Raw genomic sequence first — 12,168 nt, 5'->3', positions numbered from 1 at the left:
CAACAAAAATTATTCCGTAATGTATGTGCTCAAATATTAAGAAAAAAGATACATCCCACCACCGTGGTGTGTGCCACCATGCCCGACTTGGCTTCTCGTGCTTTTGTTCCCCTTCTTGGAAAGTAAATAGCCCATGCTGGGAGACCCCTTGCTGTCCTAGTGGCAGTTGGCCAATAACGGTCCTTCACAGGGAGAAGCCCAGCCTGGCCCAGGGCAGCCTGTGGACCTGCTAGGCTGGAGTGTCCATGGGCCCCAGGACAGGTTCCGTTTCCTCTGTCCTCAGCGGTTGGGCACGGACAAGTTCAGCCCTCCCTAGTAAATCCTTGTAACTGCCCTGTATTCAGGGCAAATTAGAGAAAGGGGCTCTGTGAGCCCAAGTTGGCACAGCCCAGGACAAGTAAGATGGCACTGCTCCATGCCAAGGTCCCAAGTCTTCGGGGTCCAAAGGTGCTGGGCTGTTTTGAGAATGGCATGAATATTAGCTTGGCTTCAAATGTGTGCCCGAGATTTATATTCCTTCTTTAACTTGTTAAGCTGTTATCCCTGGGTCCAGCATTTTTCTTTATCAACTCAAAGTAATTGAGGACTTCACAGCCTCTCCTAGGGACTCTGACACCTCAAATGGCTTTATTTGATCATTTTCTGACCCTGGTATTGGGATTCTCCAGACTTTGCTGTCAGAGTAATCCAGCACAGTGCCTGCTGTCCATTAAAGCAAAGCCAGATATCCAGACACTTCGTTTCTGCAGAGCTGTCAACAAACAGGAGTCCAAGCTGAGCCAGAAAATTAAAGCAGTCTGCACCCCAGTGTATTCTGGCGGTGCCGATGGGTGGGGTGACCGCACTGTTAGGCTTCGGGTGTTGCTGGAAGAGAAGGAAGCTGGCGCCTTGCAGAGCCACATCTGGATGTTGTAACTTCACAGGCAGAGTTTAGCAGATAGCATACATCAGACCAAAGGGCACTTTGAGTATGAGTCTCTCCTACTAGTTAGCAACTCTTAGATGGGCTGAGAAGAATACACACAACTCATTTCTGAACACTCCATTTTTCTTAGGTCTCAGAGCAAGTTTCTGTACTTTTTTTTTTTTTTTTGATACCGGAGATCGAACTCAGGACCTTGCGCTTTCAAGGCAGGTGGTGTACTCCTTTTTTGTTTGCCCTGTCCACACCTTCAGTTCTAGAGAACAGGACAGCCCGATGTACTGCAGACAGAAACTTGCTGGGGTCACACCTGTGCTCTGCTGCTCCGTTCTCCAAGTGCCACCACCCTAGGGAGAACTTTCCCATGGGCATGCCTGCCCTGCCCTGTTCCAGAATGCCCCAGCTGTCAGACAGATGTTTCTATGCTTGAAAGACTTCTGAGCATTTTAAAGTTTTATCACTGAATGGATTTGTTTTGTTTTTGTTGTTGTGTGTGTGTGTGTGTGTGTGTGTGTGTGTGTGTGTGTGTGTGTGTTTAGACAGGGTCTTGCTGTGTAACCTAGACTGGCCTTGAACTTGCTGTGTAGCCCAGGCTGGTCTCAGACTCACAATCCTCCTGCGTCAGCCTCTCGAGTGTTGGTCTCAAGCATGCACCACCACACCCAGCAGAGTGGGATTCAGTGGATGCTTAAAGCGATCCATCCTTTTACTATACAAGCTTCACAGTATGGCTCCCAAAGGGACTTGGGGATCCAAGGGCCTTGCTTTTCCCTAAGTGGCATTCTGTGTATACTGGCTGTGCAGTTCTGTTGCCCTAGACTCAAACTATAAGAAGCATCCTAAGGGAGGTGAGGCATGGTGATGCACACCTGTAATCAGCACTCAGGAGGCCGAGGCAGGAGGACGACCTCAAGTTCAAGGCCAACCTGGACTACATAGTGAATCCCTGTCTCAAGACAAACAAAATACAAGGACGGGGATTTAGCTCAGTGGTTCTGCTGCCTGCCCCACAGCACAAGGACCCGAGTTTGATCCCTAGTACCAAAAAAACAAAATACAGATAAAAGACATAATTTTTTTTTTTTTGTACCGGAGATCGAACTCAGGTCCTTGTGCTTGTGCAGCAGGTGGTGAAACCACTGAGCTAAATCCCTGGCCCCAAAAGATATAATTCATAAGAGAAATGCAAATGAACAATAGACTTAAGAAAGATTCACTGTATTGGTAAAGAAGTGCAAATGACTGGGATATAGCTCAGCGAAGACCTTGGGTTCAATCCCCCCCCTCAAGGTGCAAGTCTAAAATAAAATGCCACTGTTTTGCCCATCATATCAATAGATTCTTTGAAGTAATAATATACTCCGTGAATGCTATTATAGAATTTGGTATGCTTCTGGGAAGTTGTTTGGCAACTTATATCAATGCTGAAATGCTCATGCTATTTGACCAAGCAATTTCACTTTTAAAAATATAGTCTACAGAAGTAAACAAATACAGGTAAAGATTTAAGTGTAGGGGTGGGGATTTAGCTCAGTGGTTCCGGCGCCAGCCTCACAAGCATACGGTCCCAAGTTCAATCCCTGGTACCAAAAAAAAAAAAAAAAAAAGATTTAGCTGTAAGGACATTCATGGTAGCATATTTATATTGAAAATTTGGATATAAACTAAATGTCCAACAAAAAGATGAACATTTTGGGCTAGGGATTTAGCTCATTGGTTCTGCCACCTGCCTTGCAAGTGTAAGGACCTGAGGTCGATCCCCGGTACCAAAACAAAAAAAAGATGAACATTTTGATAAATTGTGGTGAAACCAAAAGAGGAAAATGGCTATTCAAATGGCAATTTCAAAATATCTTTAATGACATAAGGTGTTAATAATTAACAGTTCAATTTATTGAAATATTGCCTATCATTATTTTTAAATGGAAAATTAGTGTTGGCAAGGATATGGCAAAATTGGAACCCTTATAACTTCCTAGAAGGAATCTAAAATGGTACAGCAACATGGAAAAGAGTTTGACAGTCCTTCAACAATCAAAGATATGTTTGTTATTCAAAATTGCACTCGTTGGTATACACCAGAGAAATGAACATACGTCCACATAGAAACTGGAACACAAGTGTTCAGAGCACCATCACAGCATCTCTTTATACAGCCAAGAGCTGGAAAGAGCCCAAATGTCCTCCAATAGATTAATGGATAAACTAATAACAGCATATCCACATGGTGGAATATTATTCAGCCATAAAAAGGAATGCAGTACTAACACGTGCTGCAACTTGGATGAGTCCCCAAAACATTATGCTAAGTGAAAGAAATCAGACACAAAAGGTCACACTGATATAGCAGAAAAACAACTCCCAACCTGCTGGATGTCAGATGTACCTAGTTCTTGTCCTCTGAAATAGAAGAATGAATTCCAAGGGACAAGGGAGTTTAAGAGTAGAAAATGTTTATTGGGGAATAGGAATATCTCCTAAGAGACAGGAGGGATCCTGAATGAGTTACCACTGAGGAGGCCCTTTGTCAGGGGTGATTTCTACAGCCAAGTCACAAGGCGGGTGCAACGTGGGTCAAACTACAATCAACCTGTAGGATTAGGAGTTTAGCTGCTTAGCTAATATTGATCCAATAGGGAAGCGGTCACTTAGCGAGGGTACACGGGAAGAACAAAGGCATTCGGGGGAAGAAACGAGTCCAGATGCTCTGGTCACCCACCTGGGCGACTGATGCCTAAGCTGGTCTTCCCGGACCAGCTGGTGCCAATTAGAGTGTAATCCCAGTTACTGCTCATCGCTCAGGGAGGCGTGCAGGCCGGGCCATTGCGTCTTTGAGGCCTGGTCTTCAGATGCGCCTCAAGCCACAATTCTGATGTCTTCATTTTTCTGCTGACTTCCTTGACAGCCCAGTGCCTCAGTGACTGTGTATTAATTTTTATCTAATTTAGCTGCCTATAATACTCGCACCAAGAAGGCAAGCGTTTCACGGCCGGGCCGGAGCCGCTGGCGAGATCCCGCGGTGGTGGAGCCAGCTGCGAGCGGCGCAGAGGAAGACGCCCGCCCAGGAGCTCAGGCTCCGACCAGCTGAGCGTTCGCGACCCCGAGGGTGCTCCACTGGGTGTTGGTAGCGTTTTGTGAAAAAACAAAGAAACGTCAGGGAAGCACATTGCCCGGGTCTCCTGCGCCCCGGGAGCCGGGCTCTGGGCAGCGTCTCTCCCCCTTTTTTCTGTCTCCGGTTTCCTCTGCTTTGTGAGGCCCGTAGGGGCTCTGGGGCCTCTTTGCTTGAAAACTGGAGCTCGAGACAGGCGCTTCGAAATCCCTCGAAACGCAGAAAAACGCGGGCTTGGTAAGCATTAGGAGAACTCAGCCAAAGTTTTAGTCAGTGAGGCCTTCGATAGCTCAGTTGGTAGAGCGGAGGACTGTAGCAGATTCCCTGTAGTAATCCTTAGGTCGCTGGTTCGATTCCGGCTCGAAGGACTTCATGTATCTTTTTAGCATTACCTCAGATCGATTACCCTTTGGGGAGGGTTACCCTACCCCTGGGGGGCGGTTGCTACGCTGCTGCGTGGGTGCACTAAGTGTTCGGCGTACGCTACACCGTGTTTGTACATCACATGCAAAGATACACTGACTTACACCGCGAAGTGAGGTTTATTGTTTATGTATGATTACTATACGTCTGCTTTTCAAAACCTCGCCAGCGATCCCACTGTACTCTACTGAACAGCTCGAATTGAGGTTGATCCGCGGTTCGCGGACAGTCGAGAATAACCCGTAAGGCCAAGAGAAGCAAGAAGCTAGTAGCTGGGGGATTAGCTCAAATGGTAGAGCGCTCGCTTAGCATGCGAGAGGTAGCGGGATCGATGCCCGCATCCTCCACTTACGTTTTGCCACCACAGCAGTGAACACGTAACGGCGGCGGGGACAGCTGCTAACCCGGGGTACGGGTGCGTTCAACATTATACATCGCGGTGAGGGGCTCGGTGGGTGTTGACCCACTTCACACGACTTCCTTTTACTTGCAGGTGATTCTTTTCCGGCGTCCCGCTCGGCCACTTGGCCTTTCCCGCCTCCGGGAGGAGGCCGTTACCTGCCTAGAGAGGAGACGTGGCCGCAGCACCCACGGGGCTGCGGGGCGCCGGGGCCAGACCCCTAATGGCAGAAGCGCAGGTAGCGCTAACGTGCGCGGAGCGGCGCTGACCAATGGCAGCGCGCTTTACTGGGCTGGTAGCCAGCTGCAGCCGTGGCCAATAGACAAGAGACTTCTTGTTTCCTGGCAGAGCGGGGTCCGGGCACAGCGGCTCTAGGGTTTTGTTTGGTTCCTGGGTGGAGGACCCGGGTGCTAGGGCCCGAGGTGCCGCCTCGCTAGCGGGAGAGGGAGCGGGAGCGCCGGTCCGGAGAGAGGTGAGGGGCTTTGCGTGGACCGCGGCCCCGCCCCTTTTCGCAGCCCCTTCGGCCCGAGCCCCGCTCGACGCCACCTCCCACCCCGCGCCCGGCCGGCTGCCCTAGCCTGTGGCCTCCCCTCAGACCCCGGCCCGGGTCCTCCCACCCTCTCCAGTGTGTCCGTCGACCCCTCCCGTGCCTCCAAACCTCGCCTGCCCAAGGAAAGCCCGGGATGTGAGGGTCCTTCACCGGTGAGGGTCCAGAAGCCCCAGGGACTCCATCTTTTAGGGGTGCTTAGGGTACCCATTACCCACAACCACCAGGGTAGCTTTGGCAGAGCTGCGGCGCCTGGAGGCTAGGAGATGGAAACAGACCCATGCCCTAACCTGAGTGGAGCTGCAGGCGCAGATGAGCAAAGGCAAAAGAAGGAACGAACTAGCTCTTCCAGGGCTCGGGGGAGCAACAGCAGAATTCTGTCAGTGCTTGTGGACACACAGGAGTGAAGGAAGCTATTCATTCACACATTACAACAGTGCTCTGCTCTGCGCTGGAAAGTGCATAGCCAACCTAAGACACAGCCCAGAGCCGTCCATTTGTAAAGATGGCCCTGTGCTGTGGTTATCCTCGCTAGGTTTGGGAAATTGACCTCACTAGTCCCTTACGCCTGAGCTGCAGAAAGGCTTCCAGCCTAGTGTTTCTCAAAACTGTTCAGCCTTTGGGTATCTGATTTGGGAACAGGTGCTCTGTAGTAAAATGGGTCCTTTTAGGTCAGTGGTAACCCTTAGTGTGAGGTATGGAACGATGCTTTCTTTTGGCCTTGCTGGAAGGTCTTGTCCCTGTTCTCTAAGAAGAGAACCTTTTGCTTTGCAGGGCATTCCTAAGAATGGCTCTCATGTATTCCTAAAAGCCTTGTTTCCTGTTTCTTTCCCCTTCTACCCAACCATCATTTTCCCCTAGCTCTCAGGGCTAGACTGGTGCAAGAGGATGCTTTCCCGGCCCCGTCATGGAGCTGCGCTGTGGAGGATTGCTGTTCAGTTCTCGCTTTGATTCAGGGAACCTAGCCCATGTGGAGAAGGTGGAATCCGCGTCTAGTGATGGGGAAGGAGTTGGAGCTGTCACATCAGCCCCCACTGGTGGCGTCACTTCTTCCCCTGACTATGAGTTCAATGTGTGGACCCGGCCAGACTGTGCTGAGACGGAATTCGAGAATGGGAACAGGTATGAGGAAAAAAACGGAGGGCAGGAGAAGAAGGAATGTGCAGTACCCAGATCGATACTTCAGTTTGCCCACTGACTTACCTGTTCATCCCAAGGCAGTACCTTTCCTCTTCCAAGCCCTCTTCCCTCTTCTTGGTAAATAGCCCTCTGCCAGTTTGCCTTGCTCCAGCTGTCCCATGGATCCCCCCCACCCTGCCCCTATAAAATGACTATCTCTCCTCCTCTGGCCTGCAGATCATGGTTCTACTTCAGTGTCCGGGGAGGAACTCCAGGGAAACTCATCAAAATCAACATTATGAACATGAACAAGCAGAGCAAGCTGTATTCCCAGGGCATGGCCCCCTTTGTGCGCACACTGCCCAGCCGGCCGCGCTGGGAGCGCATTCGAGACCGGCCCACTTTTGAGGTAAGTTTTCCACGAGGAGGAAAAGGGCTTGGGTGTTTACAAGTAGAGAAAAATAAACAAGAAATTTGTATTTGATAGAGAGGAATAAGCAGGCAGGACCCCAGGTTTGGGGGTCAGCTTCCCTTGAGCACTAGCTGGAGCCTAGGATGAGTCTTGTCTTGGGAAGCCGGAAGAGCGGGTTGCCATGGAAGGGATCACAGCGAGGGAAGCTGGTAAGGATGAGAAGGTTGTGAAGCCTGTTCATGGGCCTCAACAGCAGCTCGATTCTGATGTGGACCTATGTTGCCCCTTCTTCCTCTGCCCCTCAGATGACAGAGACGAAGTTTGTGTTGTCCTTTGTTCACCGTTTTGTGGAAGGCCGCGGGGCTACCACCTTCTTCGCCTTCTGCTACCCCTTCTCCTACAGTGACTGCCAGGATTTGCTAAACCAGCTAGACCAGCGCTTTCCAGAGAACTGCCCTACCCATAGCAGGTGCCAACCCCTCTTACTCCTGCACACCATCCTGGATGAGAGCACTTCTGCTACTGCTGGAATTTGCCCTAAGAGCTCTGAACCAAAACTTCATCAGTCTTTTTTCTGTGTAGAACATGGGACTTTGGGTACGCCTGGAAACTGTATTTCTCCGTGACCCTGATCTCAGCATACCACCACCCACACTCTACTCTTCCACCTTCCCCCTTCAGGCCTCTTACAATCCCAGCTCTCATTGGTACTCGGAACGTAGCCAGCACTGCCGATGCCCAGCACATCTCTGCATCTGCCCCACTGAAGGCAACTCTTCTGTCTACACGAAGTTATCTATCCTGGGGGGCCAAAAACTGGGGGAAAATAATAAGTGCACCCCTATTCTGGCAATGCAAACCCACCCAAATCCTTAGCCTCATATAACAGTATGAGGGATTGTAGGGCACCAGAGGTTAGGGTGAAGGACCAGATTCTACAAGTCCTGAGCTAGTGACGAGGACTTCTTCTTGCTAGGATGTTAAGGATTTCTCTTGCCTTAATGATTTTTGTCCCTGCAGTCCCCTGGATACCATCTATTACCACCGGGAACTCCTTTGCTATTCTCTGGATGGACTTCGGGTAGACCTGCTAACAATCACTTCCTGCCATGGCCTTCAAGAAGATCGAGAGCCCCGTCTAGAGCAGCTATTTCCTGATACCAGCACCCCTCGACCATTCCATTTCACAGGCAAAAGGGTGAGTGGAGATATTCTAAAGGTAGTACTGTGCCCTTTCTCCAGTTCTAGGCACTGTGGAGAGTTTAAGGCTGCCTGTAGGCCTGAAGAGGCGAGCCCACATCCTGAGGCAAGAGCTCCCCCTGCACACATACTCAGCCAGCTGAAGTCCAGGGGTTCTTCCTGCTTTGCTTATCTCTCCCCCATATACATCAGAGTGGAACTCTAGCATAACTGACCTAATGTCTGTTCTCCTATCTATCGCAGATCTTCTTCTTAAGCAGTAGAGTACACCCTGGGGAGACTCCATCTAGTTTTGTCTTCAATGGCTTTTTGGACTTCATCCTTCGGCCGGATGACCCTCGAGCCCAAACCCTACGTCGCCTTTTTGTCTTTAAGCTGATTCCCATGCTGAACCCTGATGGTGTGGTCCGGGGTCACTACCGGTAAGTAGCCTTCCCAGCCTTTCTGGATTGTGCCCAGTCCCCCTCTGCCCCGCTTCTCCGTGAAACCGAGAGCCTTCTAGCTTCTGCTATGTTCCCAATCCTCTTGCACTCTTAACCGTTCTACAGTAGGGGTGACAGCAGGTCAGTCAAGGAGGGACCCTGTTCTCAATTCTTTCTTTCTTCCCCCTCTTGTTGACAAGTCAGTCTCCTCGTGACCTTGTCATCTAGCCTTTCTTGCTGGCCCAGGGCTCTAGACCCCTTTTCCATCCTTGTTTTCCTATAGCACGGACTCACGTGGAGTAAATCTGAATCGTCAGTACCTGAAGCCTGATGCTGTGCTGCACCCAGCCATCTATGGGGCTAAAGCTGTGCTTCTCTACCACCACGTGCACTCTCGCCTGAACTCCCAGAGCTCCCCTGAGCAGCAGCCCAGTCCCTGTCTCCCTCCTGATGCCCCCTTTTCTGACCTTGAGAAAGCCAACAATCTCCACAATGAAGCTCCCCTTGGGCAGTCATCTGACGGGGATAACCATGAGACCTGGACCCAGACAGAGCCAGCAGAACAGAAGGGCAACCGTGTGTGGATTATCCCACAACAATCTGCTGAGCCTGAGGAGCCAGCCCCTGATACCATCCCCCCCAAAGAGAGTGGCGTTGCTTACTATGTGGACCTGCATGGACATGCTTCCAAAAGGGGCTGCTTCATGTATGGAAACAGCTTTAGTGATGAGAACACCCAGGTATGCATCCTAAAGATGTCGTGTTCGTGTGGGAAGTGTTGCAGGTTAGGAGACAGGATCAGGCCACAGTCAGGGAGGGAAGGTAGCCTTTTGGCAAGAAGGCTTATGCAGAGGTGGTCTGCAAGAAGAGATGGCACTGGGACCTTGTGCCTCGGAAATTACATCATGACTCTAAGTGAGGATCAATCTGCCAGCAGTGCAGTGTTTCCTAGAGTTTGAGGAAGCAGGAGAGAAGGAAATTTTGCATTACTGGAGGGAAGAAGCTAAGAAGTTAAAAGGAGGTAGAATTAAACCTTCCTTATGCCTAGCAATAATGCCCAACAGTGAGAGTTCCAGAAACAGTGATCACTGCTAAGTGTGATGGTATCTGCTGTATACTGAGTCACATGGCCCCATGTTTGCCCTCTCTTCCTTGCTCCTTGTCCCTTCCTCCTGCTTCTCCTTCTGAGCTGCCTTTTTCCTCCCCCAAACAGGTGGAAAACATGCTATATCCAAAGCTCATCTCCTTGAATTCAGCCCACTTTGACTTCCAGGGCTGCAATTTCTCAGAGAAGAACATGTATGCCCGAGACCGTAGAGATGGCCAGTCCAAAGAGGGAAGCGGCCGTGTTGCAATCTACAAAGCCTCAGGGATAATCCACAGGTTGGGTGGAAACTGGGATAAAGTTGAGGAAATGCTTCCCTAAAGAAAACAATACTCAGTCCAGGGTGTTTGAGGGGCCAGGACCTCCCAAGTCTTGTCAAAAGAGCCTCACAAACAACAAGATTGTCTTTAGACTTAGACTCTACTTTTCTGGGACTTCCTGGGTACAGAGTGTAGTGCCAAGGTTAGTTGGTAGTAGTTGCTGGGGATTACAGCACTTTCTGTTTGGGTTCACTTTTTTCAAGTGGTTACCTTCTTAGACCATCTGAGCTGTCTCCCATGGTTGTGTCCTGATATCCATTCAGGCAGGGTACTGATACAGGTTTCTGTGTCTTAGCTACACACTTGAATGCAACTACAACACTGGACGCTCAATAAACAGCATCCCTGCTGCCTGCCATGACAATGGGCGTGCCAGCCCCCCTCCCCCGCCGGCCTTCCCCTCCAGATACACTGTGGAGCTATTTGAGCAGGTATAAATCAATTCATGGAATAAGTGGGAAAGTGGGGAACTTCAGACTGGAAAGGCCATTATTCTTGCTGCCCAACTCTTAGGTCCTCTGCAGAGACACTCCCCATTGTGCCATATCAGCACTGTGCTTAATGTCCTCAAGTTAGCAGGAGCATGGCTCTGACTGCAGTCGTATCAAGAGAATGAGCAGGCACAGTTTGTGATCCCAAACCCCAGAGAGTCCCCTAGCAAGGCGATCCCCAACCTTTTTGGCAACAGGGGCAGTTTCCTAGAAAACAGCTTTTCCATAGCCAGAGCGGGGTGGGAGGAGTGGTTTCAGGATGATTCAGAGCATTACTTTTACTATGCATTCAAACCTCTACTAATGTTTTTGTGGGGGGGTTTTGGATGGGGGATTGAATTCAGGACCTTGCACTTGCAAGGCAGGCAGTGGCACCACTGAGCTAAATCCCTGCCCCAAACCTCTGCTAATGTTAATCTGTCTTTGCAGCTACTCCCCAGCGCTAGCATCACTGCCTCAACTCCACTTGGATCATCAGGTATTAGATTCTCATAAGGTGCTCACAACCTAGATCACTCACATGTACAGTTCACAGTAGGATCACGCTGCTGTGAGAATCTAATGCCAGTGCTGATGTGACAGGAGGTGGAGCTCAGGCCGTAATGTAAGATGGGAGCAGCTGTAAATAGATGCTTTGCTCGCTCGCTCGCTCACCTGTCCGCTCACCTGTGGTGTGGCCTGGTTCTTAACAGGAGACAGACCTGTCCATGGTCTGGGGGCTGAGGACCTCTGCCCCAACCACCTTAGTCAGATTCTCTGCCTCTGAGCTTGTGTCTCTCATTCTCCTGGGCTCAGAAGCAACCCCCATCTTATTGGTCTTGATGACCACGGTTATCTTTGGACACCTAAGAGTAGAAAGAGTTTCAGTTAAGGAAGAGATCCAAATCCTTTCTGTTGAGGGAATTTCTTCATGGTGCCAGCCAGAAAGCAGTCTATCTCTTGCTAATAATGGATGAGGGTTCCCAAATGAGCAGCAGCTTAGGGAATGGCTCTAAATTTCAAGATAAACATCCCGAGCACAAAAATAAGGATACACAGTGATCAGATTTTGGGTCTGGCCTCTTCTTACCTTCCACTGTGTTGTGTACCCCAGCCCAACAAGGCAGCCCAGATTAGAGAACAAAAATGTTGAGCCAAATGACTTCCTTACAGGTGGGACGAGCTATGGCCATCGCAGCTCTGGACATGGCAGAATGTAATCCATGGCCCCGAATTGTGCTGTCAGAGCACAACAGCCTCACTAACCTAAGGGCCTGGATGCTAAAACATGTGCGCAACAGTCGCGGCCTAAGCAGCACTGTGAATTCGGGTGTCCACAAGAGGGGCCCTCGGACTCCACCCAAAAATAACAAGTAAGACCAGCAGCCTGCAAGGGAAAGAGGGTAGGAGTGGGCAGGGCCCTACAGCAAAGGGTTCCCAGTGATTTGTATTTTTTCCTTCCTCTTAAAAGTGCCATATGGTAAGTATTTTCTGGGTAAATTAAAATTAGTAAGATTAGTTCCATTTTTTGAGAATGAGATTCTCTTCCCTTTCACTGAGACCTACATATTTCTAAGAGATCTGAAAATGAGACCAGGGATCCCTTGCTCCCAAGCCCTACACAGACTCTAATCTCACTGTAGTCTTGGGGTAGGCGGGAGTGCTTGTAAAGGTTCTGCATGACTGACTGAAGGGAGTTCAAGGGCCCGTGCCAAGGCT

The 12,168-nt window shown here is 50.0% G+C and overlaps 1 protein-coding gene and 2 non-coding genes across 6 annotated transcripts in view; all 3 read left to right on the top strand.

Moving 5' to 3' along the window:
- Positions 1-4,310: 4,310 nt before the first annotated feature.
- Positions 4,311-4,399, top strand: Trnay-gua (transfer RNA tyrosine (anticodon GUA)). The gene is given in 2 exon segments: positions 4,311-4,347; positions 4,364-4,399. It is a non-coding gene; the product is annotated as a tRNA-Tyr (tRNA).
- Positions 4,400-4,728: 329 nt separating this feature from the next.
- On the top strand, positions 4,729-4,801 carry Trnaa-agc (transfer RNA alanine (anticodon AGC)). Its single transcript has one exon. It is a non-coding gene; the product is annotated as a tRNA-Ala (tRNA).
- Positions 4,802-5,196: 395 nt separating this feature from the next.
- Positions 5,197-12,168, top strand: part of Agbl5 (AGBL carboxypeptidase 5) — a 17,536-nt gene continuing 10,564 nt past the window's right edge. For 3 of the 4 annotated variants that reach the window (XR_002392830.2, XM_013070126.3, XM_087216549.1), the window contains exons 1-10: positions 5,197-5,326; positions 6,263-6,523; positions 6,758-6,929; positions 7,238-7,401; positions 7,953-8,130; positions 8,376-8,554; positions 8,838-9,294; positions 9,768-9,937; positions 10,275-10,410; positions 11,623-11,822. Coding sequence is in view for 3 of the 4 variants with exons in the window: in XM_013070126.3 (XP_012925580.1) it covers positions 6,309-6,523; positions 6,758-6,929; positions 7,238-7,401; positions 7,953-8,130; positions 8,376-8,554; positions 8,838-9,294; positions 9,768-9,937; positions 10,275-10,410; positions 11,623-11,822 (1,871 nt within the window). In the remaining variant the exon portion in view is untranslated. Of the gene's footprint in view, positions 5,327-5,415; positions 5,557-6,262; positions 6,524-6,757; positions 6,930-7,237; positions 7,402-7,952; positions 8,131-8,375; positions 8,555-8,837; positions 9,295-9,767; positions 9,938-10,274; positions 10,411-11,622; positions 11,823-12,168 lie in introns of those variants that run through there. The other variant, XM_087216548.1, reaches the window with a different exon arrangement.

The sequence above is a fragment of the Heterocephalus glaber genome, unplaced genomic scaffold (genome assembly GCF_053883595.1).
Source record: "Heterocephalus glaber isolate CG9 unplaced genomic scaffold, H.glaber_assembly_v1.0 deba00001457, whole genome shotgun sequence".
Taxonomy (NCBI): domain Eukaryota; kingdom Metazoa; phylum Chordata; class Mammalia; order Rodentia; family Bathyergidae; genus Heterocephalus; species Heterocephalus glaber.
The sequence above is the reverse complement of the archived record's forward strand: the minus strand, read 5'-3'. Positions and strand labels throughout refer to the sequence as shown.